This window comes from Zeugodacus cucurbitae, chromosome X, assembly GCF_028554725.1.
Source record: "Zeugodacus cucurbitae isolate PBARC_wt_2022May chromosome X, idZeuCucr1.2, whole genome shotgun sequence".
Classification (NCBI taxonomy): Eukaryota; Metazoa; Arthropoda; class Insecta; order Diptera; family Tephritidae; genus Zeugodacus; species Zeugodacus cucurbitae.
This window is the reverse complement of record NC_071672.1, coordinates 28,210,714-28,232,042: the sequence shown is the minus strand read 5'-3', so window position 1 is coordinate 28,232,042 and position 21,329 is coordinate 28,210,714. Positions and strand designations below refer to the sequence as shown.

General features: G+C 37.5%; 4 protein-coding genes across 9 annotated transcripts; all 4 read left to right on the top strand.

The window, feature by feature from the left end:
* Positions 1-1,479: 1,479 nt before the first annotated feature.
* On the top strand, positions 1,480-8,735 carry LOC105220318 (uncharacterized). 6 transcript variants are annotated; one of them, XM_054235363.1, is made up of 4 exons: positions 1,480-1,593; positions 4,825-7,554; positions 7,631-7,803; positions 8,266-8,735. In XM_054235363.1, the coding sequence occupies exons 2-4, from the start codon at positions 4,936-4,938 to the stop codon at positions 8,624-8,626; spliced, it is 3,153 nt and encodes a 1,050-aa protein (XP_054091338.1). In that variant the 5' UTR covers positions 1,480-1,593; positions 4,825-4,935; the 3' UTR covers positions 8,627-8,735. The 6 variants fall into 6 exon arrangements, with proteins under 6 accessions (XP_054091338.1, XP_054091340.1, XP_054091341.1 ...); XM_054235365.1 differs by lacking the exon at positions 1,480-1,593 and adding an exon at positions 1,630-1,783; XM_054235366.1 differs by lacking the exons at positions 1,480-1,593; positions 8,266-8,735 and adding exons at positions 1,631-1,822; positions 7,872-8,259.
* A 1,975-nt stretch (positions 8,736-10,710) lies between these two features.
* Positions 10,711-12,162, top strand: LOC128922938 (uncharacterized). Its single transcript, XM_054235367.1, has 3 exons — positions 10,711-11,014; positions 11,091-11,263; positions 11,726-12,162. The coding sequence occupies exons 1-3, from the start codon at positions 10,874-10,876 to the stop codon at positions 12,084-12,086; spliced, it is 675 nt and encodes a 224-aa protein (XP_054091342.1). The 5' UTR covers positions 10,711-10,873; the 3' UTR covers positions 12,087-12,162.
* Positions 12,163-14,357: 2,195 nt separating this feature from the next.
* LOC128922939 (uncharacterized) lies at positions 14,358-15,646 on the top strand. Its single transcript, XM_054235368.1, has 3 exons — positions 14,358-14,498; positions 14,575-14,747; positions 15,210-15,646. The coding sequence occupies exons 1-3, from the start codon at positions 14,358-14,360 to the stop codon at positions 15,568-15,570; spliced, it is 675 nt and encodes a 224-aa protein (XP_054091343.1). The 3' UTR covers positions 15,571-15,646.
* A 2,144-nt stretch (positions 15,647-17,790) lies between these two features.
* LOC128922940 (uncharacterized) lies at positions 17,791-19,107 on the top strand. The gene is made up of 3 exons (XM_054235369.1): positions 17,791-17,926; positions 18,003-18,175; positions 18,638-19,107. The coding sequence occupies exons 1-3, from the start codon at positions 17,852-17,854 to the stop codon at positions 18,996-18,998; spliced, it is 609 nt and encodes a 202-aa protein (XP_054091344.1). The 5' UTR covers positions 17,791-17,851; the 3' UTR covers positions 18,999-19,107.
* Positions 19,108-21,329: the final 2,222 nt, after the last annotated feature.

Genomic DNA, 21,329 nt, shown 5'->3' with positions numbered 1-21,329 from the left:
TTTCCGTAGTTTACGAGGTGGTATATAGCCGCTAGATTTAAGTCATAAACCGGATTTTGTTAGGATATTGTTGTAGCTTGTAACTGGACTGTAGCATGATATTCTAAAGCATAGTTTAACGGAATTCTAATCGTTTCAACATGGGCTTTTCCATCTAGGTGGTTTGTTACAAATAGTCTAAATCCCGGTATAAAGTACTCTTGGAATTGGTACATTGAACCGCACCATTTCTTTTTTATGATTCCCAAACAGTAATTCCGGAATGGAGCAGGTGTTTTAGATTGTAAAGAGGATATGTTTAATTCTTTTAAGATGTAATGAATGAAAATTGTTTTTTTTTTTAGAATTTAGCCAGTTTTAAGTCTATGCGCAAATTGACAGTTGACGCAAAATTATACCACAATTAACCAGGAAAATTGTTTATACAGAATGCTTCCAGTCATTTCACTTTCAACTCATAGAATTATTCAATTCTCCAACAGTGCAATTCAATCTCCAACATTCAATCGTGACTTAAGAAAGACTTGTATGTGTGTAGGTAAAATTTGGATTTTGGTAAACAGGTCTTACAAATGTTAAAAAGCACACAAAACATATTGCCATATACATATGTGTGTATACCCAAAAAACACTAAAACCGAAACGAGTTTCGCTGATGTTTGAGTTGGAATTAGCAACAAATAACTCTCTTCAGGAGTGCGTAGTTCAGTTTAAGAACGTCAACAAGAAAAATGTAAAATTTACCTTTGTATTTAAGACCATCTTTCTAGGCTATAGTATTTATAGTCATATTGAGATCATACAAAAATGTTTATTGGGTGCTTGTATACGTGCATTGAAAGAAAAGAAAGAGAAACGCGGCCTGAATAAGACAGACGCTAAGATGTATCTGAAATACCAAATGCTATACATATGCACATAAGGTAGATGGTAAATGTTGTAACTGGACTGTAGCATGATATTCTAAAGCATAGTTTAACGGAATTCTAATCGTTTCAACATGGGCTTTTCCATCTAGGTGGTTTGTTACAAATAGTCTAAATCCCGGTATAAAGTACTCTTGGAATTGGTACATTGAACCGCACCATTTCTTTTTTATGATTCCCAAACAGTAATTCCGGAATGGAGCAGGTGTTTTAGATTGTAAAGAGGATATGTTTAATTCTTTTAAGATGTAATGAATGAAATTATTGTTTTTTTTTAGAATTTAGCCAGTTTTAAGTCTATGCGCAAATTGACAGTTGACGCAAAGTTATACCACAATTAACCAGGAAAATTGTTTATACAGAATGCTTCCAGTCATTTCACTTTCAACTCATAGAATTATTCAATTCTCCAACAGTGCAATTCAATCTCCAACATTCAATCGTGACTTAAGAAAGACTTGTATGTGTGTAGGTAAAATTTGGATTTTGGTAAAGAGGTCTTACAAATGTTAAAAAGCACACAAAACATATTGCCATATACATATGTGTGTATACCCAAAAAACACTAAAACCGAAACGAGTTTCGCTGTTGTTTGAGTTGGAATTAGCAACAAACAACTCTCTTCAGGAGTGCGTAGTTCAGTTTAAGAACGTCAACAAGAAAAATGTAAAATTTACCTTTGTATTTAAGACCATCTTTCTAGGCTATAGTATTTATAGTCATATTGAGATCATACAAAAATGTTTATTGGGTGCTTGTATACGTGCATTGAAAGAAAAGAAAGAGAAACGCGGCCTGAATAAGACAGACGCTAAGATGTATCTGAAATACCAAATGCTATACATATGCACATAAGGTAGATGGTAAATGTTGTAGCCACAAAGTGTCAGAAATAGTAAGTAACCACAGAGTTCAAGTAGTACAAGCTGGTGTCAGTAACTTTGCGATAGTTTTTAGTTCGTACAATTGTGCACCAGTATGGTGCGCAGGCGTGTGTTTTAAACTCTGTTTACGCTACAAAATTACAGGTGGGTCAAAAAGAATTTGAATAGTGCCATTGAAAAATTAATTAAAGGATCGTTAATGAAGCAAAAGGTTAATGCGATTAATAACGGCTGTAATATTGTACATGGTTGTTATAATACAAAGTAAATTTAATAAAGTTAAAATAGTTTAACATAATTGGAAATCGGTAAATGCAAGCCGTGCTGGAACAACACAATAACAATAAATATGTATAAATAACTATAGCTAATAATAAATAATTAAATGGATATAATAAGCATATATACCGATTTAAATATAATAAATAGTAAAAGCAATATTTGAATTGATTTAATATATGTATTTCTCATGCACACTTTCACGATCTGTATATACATACATATGTATGTAAGTATTAGTGTGTACAACTACAACTAAAATTAAAGGAGAAAGTTAATGTCGCGGCATAGCTAGAATGGCAACAATAACATGTTCTACTGAAAGATCGCGAAATGTGATGATTATTGTTAAATACTAATAAAAGTAACCACTCTAAAAAAAAAACCTTAAAATAACGCACAGTTATTGTATATAATATAATATAAGCTATGAGCATAGCGGATTATTGTTAAATACTAATAAAAGTAACCACTCTAAAAAAAAAACCTTAAAATAACGCACAGTTATTGTATATAATATAATATAAGCTATGAGCATAGGTATGCTATGAAAGTACATTAAAAATTTACCTGTGAGTGCATTAACATGCAACTGTGTGCGAAATAATAGCAGCGGTATAACCAGTAATGAGTTTATTAACAAAGTTAATGTAATTACTATTTTATATAATTTATATAATTTGACCACAATCAAGTTTACAAGCAATATGGTTTCCTTAGAATATAATCTAAATCGTTTCGTTAAATAATAATAACCAATAAAAGTGTGGATATTAAAATTGTCAACTGTGATTAATATTATAATATCAGTATTGGGTAGTTTACTTCAAAAACCAATTTATAATATAACTAGCAGACCCGGCCACACGTTTTTGTGTCTAAGGTATACATTAAATTAAGTTGGTCCAATCTCAGCGACGATATTGATAACAACTCTCACTACTTTTAATGACAAAGTGAGTGGTGATAGTATAGGCAATTTTAAATAGTTTGGGATAATTGACTACGTCATCCTGGTTTGTAGCTGTGTAAACTCTCTTGGACCGAAATTCTAAATTGTCGCATTAAGATTATCGATATCTTTGTTTTTTTACCACCAATATAGGTCATTCAATCAGTAATTTATGGTTATCATATTGAGGTTTCATGCCAGGAAAACTTCTCTTTCGAGTCAATGAAGTGACAGAAATCTGTTGGAAATGCTATTAATCCATCGAGGTGTCAACTGCCAACTGCTTCTACAATCGCAATTTGATATTGTTGCAAAAAGACTCACATGTTAGTTGTTAATTGGCGATTCTTTATGTGTCGCCACAAATTAAATGATTTTAGGCATGCGATTAGCCCGTCAGTAACAGTTGATCCAGGAATAATTGGAAGAGTCTGGCGTAAATCACCTGCTAACAGAATCCTGGCTCCACCAAAAACGTTCATCGACAATCAAGATCTTTTAAAGTCCTGTGCAGTACCTCCAGCGACTTTTTGAATATTTGGAAAATCTTCGTTAAAGCGCTATTTTTGGCGATTTTGCCGACTGGTGTTTCGTTCATTTGCAATTTAGGAGTAATTTCAAGGCCGAATGTGCCGTTTGTTTGCCTACTAGCAGGTGCCAAGTTGCCCCTATTCCCGTTAATCTTGGTGGTGAAAATGAGTGAAATTGGTTCTGGAATTACATCAGCCCTCATATACTATGTATGATGATTTTCTATTGGACTTTATGGCGAATATATATGTCAAATTGTGTGTTATCTTAATAAAATTACATCAATAAATTGCGAGAGTATAAAATGTTCGGTTGGACCCGAATTTAGCCTTTCCTTATTTGTTACAAATTGTTTTGGGCTGTCGACACAACCTTATACAATTGAACAATAACAAAAATATTTTAACAAAGCAACAATGACAACCTTCAAAATATTATTTTTTTGTTTTCTCTTTTTATATTTTTCTTGTCAACTCGAATAAAATTCTCATATTATTATCTTCCTCGTAATTTTTCCATGTTTACTCACTTTCTAATCTTTTTCTGGCTTTCCACGAATATTTCAAGACTAAAATTAGCCAGATCGGTTTGGCCGTTCTCGTTTTTTAGCGACACAAGCGAACAGCAATTCATTTTTATATTATATTATTATCAAGCGACAATTTTTTTTAATTCCGCACACGATCATTCAGTTGGGAGCCGACCGCGGGAGTGATCTTAACCCCCCTCCCGTACCCCCGTGCCCGAGTGACGCCTACAACTCTACATAGTTAGCCGCCGAGCGGCTTTTCAAAATTTTTAACTCGTGATATCTATTGAATGGAATGTCAGAATCTAATAATTCAAAAAGTAATATATAAAGGTTTTGAAGCGATCTTAAATAATAAATCATTTATTTCGATAAGGATTAATACTAAGGTACAAATAAAGAGCCTTTTCAAGTAGTGGTATTTTAATTAATTTTTTTATATAAAATCGCTTATTGTGACAAAACTATAATAGTTAGAGATATGATGTCGGGACGTTTTTTGTAGATTCACAGTTGGTCCATCCGTTGAGTACAATTTTCTATGACTCCTTCGAGCATTTCGACTGGTAATGACACGCGTGATGTTTTCGGTCAATTATTATCCATTATTATGTTGGTGTTGCGAATAGTATGCTCGGTAGGCCAATTATGTTGACCATAAGTTGAGCGAACTTGACTATGCACAAATATCTAAAGACTACTTTTAATTTAAAATGTTCCAGACTCAATTCAGATGTGACGAAATATTCCCTACTTCGCTTGCAACTTGATAAAACCAAAGATATACTTAAAAACTTGCCGAGGAACTTTACGAATCTAACCGTGTTAAAGTAATGGGTAATGTTGGCAGCACACACCATCTTCACTTACAGGATGTTAATAACGAACTACACTCGTATTATAAGCATGCTTCTAAGCGTCAGCAATCTCATATACAGCGATGTGATAATATTAATACTAACAGCAATTCGATGCATTGGACACGTTCACTGCCACATATAATAAATAATGCCAGGGCAGATGCAGGGACACTGGAACGTGATAGTGCGGAGGGAGTACCAACGTCTTTGCATCCAAACTATAAAGTGCTACCACAAGTGAATGAACGTCTCAAACTACGCCCAACATCAAACGGGGTTATACTCTTTTCAGGTGGTACGATCAGTGGGAAACGCGAACAAATTGCTACAAAAACGGAAGCCAAGTCCCGAGCGCCCGTACCACTTGGTTTAAAACAGCGTTCGCGTACATTTATATATGATGACTCAAATCAAGTCAAACAGCCAACGCAACAAAATTCAGCACAAAGTCATGAGTATCAGGACCAAAGCCAATCATTGCCAATTTTCAGACGTTCACAAACGTTACTACACATTAAGCCTGGTGCTGAGAGAGAGCAAGAGCAGGCTAGTAAAAGCCTCGGTAGGAAAATGGTTTATGCTTCAACCAAAGCTAATGGAGCTGCAGAAGAATTGAGAAAAGCAACATTTCAAAGGCAAGAAAACGACAGTGAGCAAGTTAGTAGCAAGCAAAATAAGTATAATAAGAAAAGGAAAGCGCCTCCTGCGCCATATTCAACGGCTATAGCAGGTACAAAGTGCCCAACAACTGCAACAAATTTGCCAATTATCCAGAAAAAAAACTCGGCTGCGACAATGGCGAATAGTTCTAATACAAGAGTAAGTAAAGTAACGGCAAGTGCTGAAAGTCTTTTAGAAAATAAAAACTTATTGGGGGGTCAACAGACAAAGATCAGGCTTTTTCGCTCAAATGTGAAAACATCCCCGCTTAAGAAAGCCGACAAGAAAGTACAAGAGCCACAACAGCAAAGCCAAAATCAATGCATGGATATTGAAAAAGACTTTGTATCGTTAGCAATAGCACACACAGATGTAACGAAAGAAGTTTGCAACCATAATTTGCAACGTAGAGAAAAGAGTTCGGATGCTATTTTAATTAGACAAAAGCACACATTTGATGAGAAAAATAATCAAGCGCTACCAACAGCAAGCATTAAATTAAAATCCACCACGCCAAGCCAACTGAAGACAAGAAGTAGTCAGAAGTTGCCTACCTCCAAGATTCCACAATTGAACCGTACATTTTATTTCGGCATGTCTTCCGTAGCTGCAGCAGTCGAAGCAACTTCGCCTGTAGCCGAAACTACACGCCAAACATCTGAGTTAATACATACACAAATTATACCAAAGCAAACAAAAAACGGCAATGAAGAAGCGTGTACTACAGCTGCGTGCGACTTAGTTAGTGACTATAAGTTACATGAATCAGGTGACGTCAAACCTATTGTAGACAATGGTTTATTGATCCAAGTACGCCCTACACTACCGCGTAGACAACTGAGCACGCCGAGCTTTAGCCCCGTGGCTGCATGGCGTATGTTATTAGATCAACAACAACACCAAAATCTAGAACAAACTTGCTTTGAAGCACTTAGAAAGCAAAAAAACTCTGGCGATAGAAATAACAATAACCAACAGTCTAATTTGCTACCTTATCTTACTGGCAAAGAAGCTGGTATGCAATGTGTATGTGAAGCGCTAGAAACTGCTGCGCTACCGTCAGAAGCGCCAATAAAATTAATTTCCAATCTAGATAAGAGGCCAGCTTCAGCGTATCCAAATACATGGACGCCGCAACAAGATTTAGGCGATGACGAAGATGAGGACTTCGATGACGGCGTAGTTAATGCAACTAAAAAGCAATTCTCAGAAACCATATTTTCTAAACAACAAAACTCCCCCAAATGTGCACAGTTGCATGAAAAAAGTGATGAGCAAGGTAAGCTGAGAGCACCGGAAGTTAGCCGTCATGAAGCAGTTATGGGTTCCACAATGAGTACATCGACTATGCATGTTTTTAGTCTATCGCTGCCACGAGACGTACATACACAGGCACAACGCAAGCTTTTACAGTCGATCAACACATCAGCTACGCTGCCCAAAGAGCCTACACGTAGTGCAGATAGTACAGCATGCTTCCCATCAATGCTCCCCAAGTGTTGCTGCTTACACACTGGCGTGAAAATTCAGCAATGTCTGCCACTAGCTGTTGATGATATGCTACCAAATGAAAACCATTGTCCTTTACATTACGGCCTTGGAATTGTTATTAGTGGTTCCGAGCCTTTGAGTAACCTTAGTGACAACTGGGTGCTGCATAAAGTGAAAAGCAGCGGCAGAGATGCTTTAAATATTTGTCGATTTTCAGCTGGTGAACGGTATAGCAAATTGAATACCAAAGCCTCTGTGGAGCCCATATCCCTATCATATTTAACGACAAGGAAACATGTAATGTACCTACCTAGCAAAGAGCCAAATACAACCAACGCACGTAATGGGGACACATGTAGAACGTCCATGCAGAAATGTGAACCGCAACAGTGCAAACAACGCCAGAAAATAGTGCATCAAAGCTTACAGGATGAGTTAACGGTCAGTGGAATGCTAAGGTTTTTGGCTATACCATTGAAATAATAATAATTTTTATTTGCTGTTATTCTTTTTGTAGCCTCCAAAATCAAATGTACCTGTAAAAGATGCTTCGGGTCTTGAAAAGTTGCAACAATTTACATTCCAAAGTACCATGCGCCGACTTGAGAAAAGACGTTTGGCTGAACGGCTTGCAAAAGATGTTAAACTGAAAGAAGCGCAGCGGAAAACTGAATTGGAAGCCATGAAGCGGTAACTATTTCAAACATACCATGTCTTATTCTTCTTTATTGGCTTAGACACCGCTTATGTGGTTATAGTCCTGTTATCAACAGCGCGCCATTCATGTTTTCTTTTGACTGTTTGACTGGTGCCAATTGGCCAAACCCGGTCTGCCAACATAACTACCAGCGTAGCCACTGTCTTTTCATTCGCTAAAGACGTCGTTCTATGGGCTGCAGTATTCGCCGTTGCCAATGTTCAAAGGACCATACATCTTCCGCAAAACCTTTCCCTCAAAAACTCCTAGTGCCTATAAGCAGAACGGGAATGGACGGTACAACGTCTTGCTAAAATCGTTAAATTTTCAACTCGTCCGACCAAACCACACGCTTCCAAACCTCAATGCTCCAATTATTATTTATTTAAATTTTATTTATTATACAATTACTTACCTAATAAGTAATGTAACCAAATATATTTTTTCACTCACAGTGTCGAAGATGATTTCCAGCGCAAACGCGCAATTGAAAAGGCCAATATTCGCTATCAGTTACAGTTACATTTTAATGCTGAGCATGTTAAGAAGGACGCAACTGTAACTGATAACGTGAATTTATTTCCTGAAGCTCCACATTTTTCACAATACGATCGAAACATCCACATTGGTTGTCGTGCTGATCCGGAGGGTGCTGTGTCCACGCCGTCTTCACGGTGTACTGTTACTCGTACCAGTGAGAGCGCGCAGAACTATTCAGATTGTGGCGATGAAAGCGATACGGATGCAGCTGAATTAGTCAACTTTCAACATACGGAAACCTTGCTGGAACCATATCTCCAATCGATAATCAATTAATTTAAACACTGTATATACATGTTAAGTTTAAAGTAATTCTAATGTGAAAATGAAATGGAAACTGACAATAATGAAAGTTCTTTTTGAACTGGGAGTGCTTTTGAATGTATATATGGTGTTAATGATTATAAAGTTGAACTTTCCTAACTTGAATCACTACACAAAAAAAAACTGCTCGCTAGAGAGCCTTCGAGTTATGGAAGGTAATTTGTATGAAATTTGAATTATATTGACAATTCAAGAGCTCGAGTTATTTAGAACTTCGAGTTATGGAAGTTCAAGTGTATATTAATTTTTATACTCTCGCAACAAAGTTGCTAAGATAGTATTATAGTTTGTTCACATAACGGTTGTTTGTAAGTCATAAAACTAAACGAGGTAGATATAGGGTTATATATATCAAAATGATCAGGGTGACGAGACGAGTCAAAATCCTGTCTGTCTGTCTGTCCGTCCGCCCGTGCAACGATAACTTGAGTAAAAATTGAGATATCTTGATGAAACTTGGAACACATGTTCCTTGGGACCGTCAGAGGGTTGCATAATCGGACCACTGCCACACCCACAAAATGGCGAAAACGGAAAACATATAAAGTGTCATAACTGAGCCATAAATAAAGTTATAAAAGTAAAATTTGGAACAAAGAATCGCACTAGGAAGGGGCATATTTGGATGCAATTTTTTTGTGGAAGTGGGCGTGGCGCCGCCCCCATATCGGTTATTTTTATATATCTCGTAAACCTATAAAGCTATATAAACCAAACTTTCTGCAGTGGTTTCTCTTACGGTGGGGCACACACCATGAAAATAGTTGAAATCGGATAATAACCACGCCCACCTCCCATACAAAAATTAGGTTGAAAATTATTAAATTTTACAGAACTACTCGACCGATTCGAATGAAATTCGGTATATATTATTTTCTTGGCACCCTGATGACACTTGTGGAAAATGGATGAAATCGGCTCACAACCACGACAACTTCCCATGAAACTCAATTTTTAACTCCATCTTATTCCTTCATTTTATAATATATACATAAGGAAAAAATGAAATTGTGAAAAAATTGTCGAAATCGGACTATAACTTTTCAAAGCCCCGAATACCGAATATGAAGAATTCAGTGCCGCATGGTAATTTTTCACCGAAAATTTTGGTAAATCTCTCAGGTATCTTAATATAATTTATAGGAAATATTTTTCTTTTAATAGTGTAACTTCCCCTACCTCTCATATACCTAATTATAGGATTTTCAAATTGGGTCAAATTGTGTGTTATCTTAATAAAAATATATCAATAAATTGCGAGAGTAAAAAATGTTCGGTTGCACCCGAACTTAGCCTTTCCTTAGTTCTTTATAAATCTTTTATTTAAAAACTAGCAGACCGCTCCGACTTCGCATGGGTTTAAACAAAATTTTTTTATACTCTCGCAACAAAGTTGCTAGCAAAAAAGTTCAGTTGCTAGTTTTGTTCACATAACGGTTGTTTGTAACACCCAAAACTAAACGAGTTAGATATGGGGTTATATATACCAAAGTGATCAGGGTGAAGAGTGGAGTTCAAATCCGAATGTCTGTCCGTCCGTCTATGCAAGCTGTAACTTGAGTAAAAATTAAAATATCTTGATGAAACTTGGCACACTTATTTCTTTGCACCATAGGAAGGTTGCTTTCGAAAATGAGCAAAATCGGACCACTGCCACGCCCACAAAATGGCGAAAACCGACAACACATAAAGTGTCATAACTGAGCCATAAATAAAGTTATAAAAGTAGAATTTGGAACAAAGGATCGCACTAGGAAGGGCATATTTGGATGTAATTTTTTTGGGGAAGTGGGCGTGGCCCCGCCCCCAAATAGGTTTTTTGTACATATCTCGGAAACCAATAGAGCTATATAAACCAAACTTTCTGCAGTCGTTTTTATATATATATATATATATTTGGCATAGGAACCGCTTTAAGCGATTATAGCCGAATCCACCAGAGCGCGCCACTCATTCCTCCTTTTTGCTTTTTGGCGCCAACTGGAAACACCAAGTGAAGCCAGGTCACTTCGCACTTGGTCTTTCCACCGGAGTGGAGGTCGTCCTCTTCCGCGGCTTCCCCCAGCGGGTACTGCATCGAATACTTTCAGAGCTGGAGTGTTTTCTTCCACCCGTACAACATGACCTAGCCAGAGTAGCCTAGCCAAAGCCTCTGTGGAGCCCATATCCATATCATATTTAACGACAGGGAAACATGTAATGTACCTACCTAGCAAAGAGCCAAATACAACCAACGCACGTAATGGGGACACATGTAGAACGTCCATGCAGAAATGTGAACCGCAACAGTGCAAACAATGCCAGAAAATAGTACATCAAAGCTTACAGGATGAGTTAACGGTCAGTGGAATGCTAAGGTTTTTGGCTATACCATTGAAATAATAATAATTTTTATTTGCTGTTATTCTTTTTGTAGCCTCCAAAATCAAATGTACCTGTAAAAGATGCTTCGGGTCTTGAAAAGTTGCAACAATTTACATTCCAAAGTACCATGCGCCGACTTAAAAAAAGACGTTTGGCTGAACGGCTTGCAAAAGATGTTAAACTGAAAGAAGCGCAGCGAAAAACTGAATTGGAAGCCATGAAGCGGTAACTATTTCAAACATACCATGTCTTATTCTTCTTTATTGGCTTAGACACCGCTTATGTGGTTATAGTCCTGTCATCAACAGCGCGCCATTCATGTTTTCTTTTGACTGTTTGACTGGCGCCAATTGGCCAAACCCGGTCTGCCAACATAACTACCAGCGTAGCCACTGTCTTTTCATTCGCTAAAGACGTCGTTCTATGGGCTGCAGTATTCGCCGTTGCCAATGTTCAAAGGACCATACATCTTCCGCAAAACCTTTCCCTCAAAAACTCCTAGTGCCTATAAGCAGAACGGGAATGGACGGTACAACGTCTTGCTAAAATCGTTAAATTTTCAACTCGTCCGACCAAACCACACGCTTCCAAACCTCAATGCTCCAATTATTATTTATTTAAATTTTATTTATTATACAATTACTTACCTAATAAGTAATGTAACCAAATATATTTTTTCACTCACAGTGTCGAAGATGATTTCCAGCGCAAACGCGCAATTGAAAAGGCCAATATTCGCTATCAGTTACAGTTACATTTTAATGCTGAGCATGTTAAGAAGGACGCAACTGTAACTGATAACGTGAATTTATTTCCTGAAGCTCCACATTTTTCACAATACGATCGAAACATCCACATTGGTTGTCGTGCTGATCCGGAGGGTGCTGTGTCCACGCCGTCTTCACGGTGTACTGTTACTCGTACCAGTGAGAGCGCGCAGAACTATTCAGATTGTGGCGATGAAAGCGATACGGATGCAGCTGAATTAGTCAACTTTCAACATACGGAAACCTTGCTGGAACCATATCTCCAATCGATAATCAATTAATTTAAACACTGTATATACATGTTAAGTTTAAAGTAATTCTAATGTGAAAATGAAATGGAAACTGACAATAATGAAAGTTCTTTTTGAACTGGGAGTGCTTTTGAATGTATATATGGTGTTAATGATTATAAAGTTGAACTTTCCTAACTTGAATCACTACACAAAAAAAAAACTGCTCGCTAGAGAGCCTTCGAGTTATGGAAGGTAATTTGTATGAAATTTGAATTATATTGACAATTCAAGAGCTCGAGTTATTTAGAACTTCGAGTTATGGAAGTTCAAGTGTAAATTAATTTTTATACTCTCGCAACAAAGTTGCTAAGATAGTATTATAGTTTGTTCACATAACGGTTGTTTGTAAGTCATAAAACTAAACGAGGTAGATATAGGGTTATATATATCAAAATGATCAGGGTGACGAGACGAGTCAAAATCCTGTCTGTCTGTCTGTCCGTCCGTCCGTGCAACGATAACTTGAGTAAAAATTGAGATATCTTGATGAAACTTGGAACACATGTTCCTTGGGACCGTCAGAGGGTTGCATAATCGGACCACTGCCACACCCACAAAATGGCGAAAACGGAAAACATATAAAGTGTCATAACTGAGCCATAAATAAAGTTATAAAAGTAAAATTTGGAACAAAGAATCGCACTAGGAAGGGGCATATTTGGATGCAATTTTTTTGTGGAAGTGGGCGTGGCGCCGCCCCCATATCGGTTATTTTTATATATCTCGTAAACCTATAAAGCTATATAAACCAAACTTTCTGCAGTGGTTTCTCTTACGGTGGGGCACACACCATGAAAATAGTTGAAATCGGATAATAACCACGCCCACCTCCCATACAAAAATTAGGTTGAAAATTACTAAATTTTACAGAACTACTCGACCGATTCGAATGAAATTCGGTATATATTATTTTCTTGGCACCCTGATGACACTTGTGGAAAATGGATGAAATCGGCTCACAACCACGACAACTTCCCATGAAACTCAATTTTTAACTCCATCTTATTCCTTCATTTTATAATATATACATAAGGAAAAAATGAAATTGTGAAAAAATTGTCGAAATCGGACTATAACTTTTCAAAGCCCCGAATACCGAATATGAAGAATTCAGTGCCGCATGGTAATTTTTCACCGAAAATTTTGGTAAATCTCTCAGGTATCTTAATATAATTTATAGGAAATATTTTTCTTTTAATAGTGTAACTTCCCCTACCTCTCATATACCTAATTAGGTATATATAAAATCCTATAATTATAGGATTTTCAAATTGGGTCAAATTGTGTGTTATCTTAATAAAAATATATCAATAAATTGCGAGAGTAAAAAATGTTCGGTTGCACCCGAACTTAGCCTTTCCTTAGTTGTTTATAATTCTTTTATTTAAAAACTAGCAGACCGCTCCGACTTCGCATGGGTTTAAACAAAAATTTTTTATACTCTCGCAACAAAGTTGCTAGCAAAAAAGTTCAGTTGCTAGTTTTGTTCACATAACGGTTGTTTGTAACACCCAAAACTAAACGAGTTAGATATGGGGTTATATATACCAAAGTGATCAGGGTGAAGGGTGGAGTTCAAATCCGAATGTCTGTCCGTCCGTCTGTGCAAGCTGTAACTTGAGTAAAAATTAAAATATCTTGATGAAACTTGGCACACTTATTTCTTTGCACCATAGGAAGGTTGCTTTCGAAAATGAGCAAAATCGGACCACTGCCACGCCCACAAAATGGCGAAAACCGACAACACATAAAGTGTCATAACTGAGCCATAAATAAAGTTATAAAAGTAAAATTTGGAACAAAGGATCGCACTTGGAAGGGCATATTTGGATGTAATTGTTTTGGGGAAGTGGGCGTGGCCCCGCCCCCAAATAGGTTTTTTGTACATATCTCGGAAACCAATAGAGCTATATAAACCAAACTTTCTGCAGTCGTTTTTATATATATATATATATATTTGGCGTAGGAACCGCTTTAAGCGATTATAGCCGAATCCACCAGAGCGCGCCACTCATTCCTCCTTTTTTCTTTTTGGCGCCAACTGCTTCACCAAGTGAAGCCAGGTCACTTTGCACTTGGTCCTTCCACCGGAGTGGAGGTCGTCCTCTTCCGCGGCTTCCCCCAGCGGGTACTGCATCGAATACTTTCAGAGCTGGAGTGTTTTCTTCCACCCGTACAACATGACCTAGCCAGAGTAGCCTAGCCAAAGCCTCTGTGGAGCCCATATCCATATCATATTTAACGACAGGGAAACATGTAATGTACCTACCTAGCAAAGAGCCAAATACAACCAACGCACGTAATGGGGACACATGTAGAACGTCCATGCAGAAATGTGAACCGCAACAGTGCAAACAATGCCAGAAAATAGTACATCAAAGCTTACAGGATGAGTTAACGGTCAGTGGAATGCTAAGGTTTTTGGCTATACCATTGAAATAATAATAATTTTTATTTGCTGTTATTCTTTTTGTAGCCTCCAAAATCAAATGTACCTGTAAAAGATGCTTCGGGTCTTGAAAAGTTGCAACAATTTACATTCCAAAGTACCATGCGCCGACTTAAAAAAAGACGTTTGGCTGAACGGCTTGCAAAAGATGTTAAACTGAAAGAAGCGCAGCGAAAAACTGAATTGGAAGCCATGAAGCGGTAACTATTTCAAACATACCATGTCTTATTCTTCTTTATTGGCTTAGACACCGCTTATGTGGTTATAGTCCTGTCATCAACAGCGCGCCATTCATGTTTTCTTTTGACTGTTTGACTGGCGCCAATTGGCCAAACCCGGTCTGCCAACATAACTACCAGCGTAGCCACTGTCTTTTCATTCGCTAAAGACGTCGTTCTATGGGCTGCAGTATTCGCCGTTGCCAATGTTCAAAGGACCATACATCTTCCGCAAAACCTTTCCCTCAAAAACTCCTAGTGCCTATAAGCAGAACGGGAATGGACGGTACAACGTCTTGCTAAAATCGTTAAATTTTCAACTCGTCCGACCAAACCACACGCTTCCAAACCTCAATGCTCCAATTATTATTTATTTAAATTTTATTTATTATACAATTACTTACCTAATAAGTAATGTAACCAAATATATTTTTTCACTCACAGTGTCGAAGATGATTTCCAGCGCAAACGCGCAATTGAAAAGGCCAATATTCGCTATCAGTTACAGTTACATTTTAATGCTGAGCATGTTAAGAAGGACGCAACTGTAACTGATAACGTGAATTTATTTCCTGAAGCTCCACATTTTTCACAATACGATCGAAACATCCACATTGGTTGTCGTGCTGATCCGGAGGGTGCTGTGTCCACGCCGTCTTCACGGTGTACTGTTACTCGTACCAGTGAGAGCGCGCAGAACTATTCAGATTGTGGCGATGAAAGCGATACGGATGCAGCTGAATTAGTCAACTTTCAACATACGGAAACCTTGCTGGAACCATATCTCCAATCGATAATCAATTAATTTAAACACTGTATATACATGTTAAGTTTAAAGTAATTCTAATGTGAAAATGAAATGGAAACTGACAATAATGAAAGTTCTTTTTGAACTGGGAGTGCTTTTGAATGTATATATGGTGTTAATGATTATAAAGTTGAACTTTCCTAACTTGAATCACTACACAAAAAAAAAAAACTGCTCGCTAGAGAGCCTTCGAGTTATGGAAGGTAATTTGTATGAAATTTGAATTATATTGACAATTCAAGAGCTCGAGTTATTTAGAACTTCGAGTTAAGAAGTTCAAGTGTAAATTAATTTTTATACTCTCGCAACAAAGTTGCTAAGATAGTATTATAGTTTGTTCACATAACGGTTGTTTGTAAGTCATAAAACTAAACGAGGTAGATATAGGGTTATATATATCAAAATGATCAGGGTGACGAGACGAGTCAAAATCCTGTCTGTCTGTCTGTCCGTCCGTCCGTGCAACGATAACTTGAGTAAAAATTGAGATATCTTGATGAAACTTGGAACACATGTTCCTTGGGACCGTCAGAGGGTTGCATAATCGGACCACTGCCACACCCACAAAATGGCGAAAACGGAAAACATATAAAGTGTCATAACTGAGCCATAAATAAAGTTATAAAAGTAAAATTTGGAACAAAGAATCGCACTAGGAAGGGGCATATTTGGATGCAATTTTTTTGTGGAAGTGGGCGTGGCGCCGCCCCCATATCGGTTATTTTTATATATCTCGTAAACCTATAAAGCTATATAAACCAAACTTTCTGCAGTGGTTTCTCTTACGGTGGGGCACACACCATGAAAATAGTTGAAATCGGATAATAACCACGCCCACCTCCCATACAAAAATTAGGTTGAAAATTACTAAATTTTACAGAACTACTCGACCGATTCGAATGAAATTCGGTATATATTATTTTCTTGGCACCCTGATGACACTTGTGGAAAATGGATGAAATCGGCTCACAACCACGACAACTTCCCATGAAACTCAATTTTTAACTCCATCTTATTCCTTCATTTTATAATATATACATAAGGAAAAAATGAAATTGTGAAAAAATTGTCGAAATCGGACTATAACTTTTCAAAGCCCCGAATACCGAATATGAAGAATTCAGTGCCGCATGGTAATTTTTCACCGAAAATTTTGGTAAATCTCTCAGGTATCTTAATATAATTTATAGGAAATATTTTTCTTTTAATAGTGTAACTTCCCCTACCTCTCATATACCTAATTAGGTATATATAAAATCCTATAATTATAGGATTTTCAAATTGGGTCAAATTGTGTGTTATCTTAATAAAAATATATCAATAAATTGCGAGAGTAAAAAATGTTCGGTTGCACCCGAACTTAGCCTTTCCTTAGTTGTTTATAATTCTTTTATTTAAAAACTAGCAGACCGCTCCGACTTCGCATGGGTTTAAACAAAAATTTTTTATACTCTCGCAACAAAGTTGCTAGCAAAAAAGTTCAGTTGCTAGTTTTGTTCACATAACGGTTGTTTGTAACACCCAAAACTAAACGAGTTAGATATGGGGTTATATATACCAAAGTGATCAGGGTGAAGGGTGGAGTTCAAATCCGAATGTCTGTCCGTCCGTCTGTGCAAGCTGTAACTTGAGTAAAAATTAAAATATCTTGATGAAACTTGGCACACTTATTTCTTTGCACCATAGGAAGGTTGCTTTCGAAAATGAGCAAAATCGGACCACTGCCACGCCCACAAAATGGCGAAAACCGACAACACATAAAGTGTCATAACTGAGCCATAAATAAAGTTATAAAAGTAAAATTTGGAACAAAGGATCGCACTTGGAAGGGCATATTTGGATGTAATTGTTTTGGGGAAGTGGGCGTGGCCCCGCCCCCAAATAGGTTTTTTGTACATATCTCGGAAACCAATAGAGCTATATAAACCAAACTTTCTGCAGTCGTTTTTATATATATATATATATATTTGGCATAGGAACCGCTTTAAGCGATTATAGCCGAATCCACCAGAGCGCGCCACTCATTCCTCCTTTTTGCTTTTTGGCGCCAACTGGAAACACCAAGTGAAGCCAGGTCACTTCGCACTTGGTCTTTCCACCGGAGTGGAGGTCGTCCTCTTCCGCGGCTTCCCCCAGCGGGTACTGCATCGAATACTTTCAGAGCTGGAGTGTTTTCTTCCACCCGTACAACATGACCTAGCCAGAGTAGCCTAGCCAAAGCCTCTGTGGAGCCCATATCCATATCATATTTAACGACAGGGAAACATGTAGAACGTCCATGCAGAAATGTGAACCGCAACAGTGCAAACAATGCCAGAAAATAGTGCATCAAAGCTTACAGGATGAGTTAACGGTCAGTGGAATGCTAAGGTTTTTGGCTATACCATTGAAATAATAATAATTTTTATTTGCTGTTATTCTTTTTGTAGCCTCCAAAATCAAATGTACCTGTAAAAGATGCTTCGGGTCTTGAAAAGTTGCAACAATTTACATTCCAAAGTACCATGCGCCGACTTAAAAAAAGACGTTTGGCTGAACGGCTTGCAAAAGATGTTAAACTGAAAGAAGCGCAGCGAAAAACTGAATTGGAAGCCATGAAGCGGTAACTATTTCAAACATACCATGTCTTATTCTTCTTTATTGGCTTAGACACCGCTTATGTGGTTATAGTCCTGTCATCAACAGCGCGCCATTCATGTTTTCTTTTGACTGTTTGACTGGCGCCAATTGGCCAAACCCGGTCTGCCAACATAACTACCAGCGTAGCCACTGTCTTTTCATTCGCTAAAGACGTCGTTCTATGGGCTGCAGTATTCGCCGTTGCCAATGTTCAAAGGACCATACATCTTCCGCAAAACCTTTCCCTCAAAAACTCCTAGTGCCTATAAGCAGAACGGGAATGGACGGTACAACGTCTTGCTAAAATCGTTAAATTTTCAACTCGTCCGACCAAACCACACGCTTCCAAACCTCAATGCTCCAATTATTATTTATTTAAATTTTATTTATTATACAATTACTTACCTAATAAGTAATGTAACCAAATATATTTTTTCACTCACAGTGTCGAAGATGATTTCCAGCGCAAACGCGCACTTGAAAAGGCCAATATTCGCTATCAGTTACAGTTACATTTTAATGCTGAGCATGTTAAGAAGGACGCAACTGTAACTGATAACGTGAATTTATTTCCTGAAGCTCCACATTTTTCACAATACGATCGAAACATCCACATTGCTTGTCGTGCTGATCCGGAGGGTGCTGTGTCCACGCCGTCTTCACGGTGTACTGTTACTCGTACCAGTGAGAGCGCGCAGAACTATTCAGATTGTGGCGATGAAAGCGATACGGATGCAGCTGAATTAGTCAACTTTCAACATACGGAAACCTTGCTGGAACCATATCTCCAATCGATAATCAATTAATTTAAACACTGTATATACATGTTAAGTTTAAAGTAATTCTAATGTGAAAATGAAATGGAAACTGACAATAATGAAAGTTCTTTTTGAACTGGGAGTGCTTTTGAATGTATATATGGTGTTAATGATTATAAAGTTGAACTTTCCTAACTTGAATCACTACACAAAAAAAAAAACTGCTCGCTAGAGAGCCTTCGAGTTATGGAAGGTAATTTGTATGAAATTTGAATTATATTGACAATTCAAGAGCTCGAGTTATTTAGAACTTCGAGTTATGGAAGTTCAAGTGTATATTAATTTTTATACTCTCGCAACAAAGTTGCTAAGATAGTATTATAGTTTGTTCACATAACGGTTGTTTGTAAGTCATAAAACTAAACGAGGTAGATATAGGGTTATATATATCAAAATGATCAGGGTGACGAGACGAGTCAAAATCCTGTCTGTCTGTCTGTCCGTCCGTCCCTCCATCCGTCCGTGCAACGATAACTTGAGTAAAAATTGAGATATCTTGATGAAACTTGGAACACATGTTCCTTGGGACCGTCAGAGGGTTGCATAATCGGACCACTGCCACACCCACAAAATGGCGAAAACGGAAAACATATAAAGTGTCATAACTGAGCCATAAATAAAGTTATAAAAGTAAAATTTGGAACAAAGAATCGCACTAGGAAGGGGCATATTTGGATGCAATTTTTTTGTGGAAGTGGGCGTGGCGCCGCCCCCATATCGGTTATTTTTATATATCTCGTAAACCTATAAAGCTATATAAACCAAACTTTCTGCAGTGGTTTCTCTTACGGTGGGGCACACACCATGAAAATAGTTGAAATCGGATAATAACCACGCCCACCTCCCATACAAAAATTAGGTTGAAAATTACTAAATTTTACAGAACTACTCGACCGATTCGAATGAAATTCGGTATATATTATTTTCTTGGCACCCTGATGACACTTGTGGAAAATGGATGAAATCGGCTCACAACCACGACAACTTCCCATGAAACTCAATTTTTAACTCCATCTTATTCCTTCATTTTATAATATATACATAAGGAAAAAATGAAATTGTGAAAAAATTGTCGAAATCGGACTATAACTTTTCAAAGCCCCGAATACCGAATATGAAGAATTCAGTGCCGCATGGTAATTTTTCACCGAAAATTTTGGTAAATCTCTCAGGTATCTTAATATAATTTATAGGAAATATTTTTCTTTTAATAGTGTAACTTCCCCTACCTCTCATATACCTAATTAGGTATATATAAAATCCTATAATTATAGGATTTTCAAATTGGGTCAAATTGTGTGTTATCTTAATAAAAATATATCAATAAATTGCGAGAGTAAAAAATGTTCGGTTGCACCCGAACTTAGCCTTTCCTTAGTTGTTTATAATTCTTTTATTTAAAAACTAGCAGACCGCTCCGACTTCGCATGGGTTTAAACAAAAATTTTTTATACTCTCGCAACAAAGTTGCTAGCAAAAAAGTTCAGTTGCTAGTTTTGTTCACATAACGGTTGTTTGTAACACCCAAAACTAAACGAGTTAGATATGGGGTTATATATACCAAAGTGATCAGGGTGAAGAGTGGAGTTCAAATCCGAATGTCTGTCCGTCCGTCTGTGCAAGCTGTAACTTGAGTAAAAATTAAAATATCTTGATGAAACTTGGCACACTTATTTCTTTGCACCATAGGAAGGTTGCTTTCGAAAATGAGCAAAATCGGACCACTGCCACGCCCACAAAATGGCGAAAACCGACAACACATAAAGTGTCATAACTGAGCCATAAATAAAGTTATAAAAGTAAAATTTGGAACAAAGGATCGCACTTGGAAGGGCATATTTGGATGTAATTGTTTTGGGGAAGTGGGCGTGGCCCCGCCCCCAAATAGGTTTTTTGTACATATCTCGGAAACCAATAGAGCTATATAAACCAAACTTTCTGTAGTCGTTTTTATATATATATATATATATTTGGCGTAGGAACCGCTTTAAGCGATTATAGCCGAATCCACCAGAGCGCGCCACTCATTCCTCCTTTTTTCTTTTTGGCGCCAACTGCTTCACCAAGTGAAGCCAGGTCACTTTGCACTTGGTCTTTCCACCGGAGTGGAGGTCGTCCTCTTCCGCGGCTTCCCCCAGCGGGTACTGCATCGAATACTTTCAGAGCTGGAGTGTTTTCTTCCATCCGTACAACATGACCTAGCCAGAGTAGCCGCTGTCTTTTTATTCGCTGAAATATGTCAATGTCGTCGTATAAATCGTACAGCTTATCGTTCCATCGTCTGCGGTATTCGCCGTTGCCAATGTTCAGAGGACCATA

Bases quoted from the DNA above. Each gene is read 5' to 3' on its own strand.
- LOC105220318 (XM_054235363.1), top strand. From the start codon at position 4,936: ATGGGTAATGTTGGCAGCACACACCATCTTCACTTACAGGATGTTAAT. The intron at 7,555-7,630 runs GTCAGTGGAATG...TTCTTTTTGTAG, and splicing joins GCTTACAGGATGAGTTAACG to CCTCCAAAATCAAATGTACC. The intron at 7,804-8,265 runs GTAACTATTTCA...TTTCACTCACAG, and splicing joins GAATTGGAAGCCATGAAGCG to TGTCGAAGATGATTTCCAGC.
- LOC128922938 (XM_054235367.1), top strand. From the start codon at position 10,874: ATGTACCTACCTAGCAAAGAGCCAAATACAACCAACGCACGTAATGGG. The intron at 11,015-11,090 runs GTCAGTGGAATG...TTCTTTTTGTAG, and splicing joins GCTTACAGGATGAGTTAACG to CCTCCAAAATCAAATGTACC. The intron at 11,264-11,725 runs GTAACTATTTCA...TTTCACTCACAG, and splicing joins GAATTGGAAGCCATGAAGCG to TGTCGAAGATGATTTCCAGC.
- LOC128922939 (XM_054235368.1), top strand. From the start codon at position 14,358: ATGTACCTACCTAGCAAAGAGCCAAATACAACCAACGCACGTAATGGG. The intron at 14,499-14,574 runs GTCAGTGGAATG...TTCTTTTTGTAG, and splicing joins GCTTACAGGATGAGTTAACG to CCTCCAAAATCAAATGTACC. The intron at 14,748-15,209 runs GTAACTATTTCA...TTTCACTCACAG, and splicing joins GAATTGGAAGCCATGAAGCG to TGTCGAAGATGATTTCCAGC.
- LOC128922940 (XM_054235369.1), top strand. From the start codon at position 17,852: ATGCAGAAATGTGAACCGCAACAGTGCAAACAATGCCAGAAAATAGTG. The intron at 17,927-18,002 runs GTCAGTGGAATG...TTCTTTTTGTAG, and splicing joins GCTTACAGGATGAGTTAACG to CCTCCAAAATCAAATGTACC. The intron at 18,176-18,637 runs GTAACTATTTCA...TTTCACTCACAG, and splicing joins GAATTGGAAGCCATGAAGCG to TGTCGAAGATGATTTCCAGC.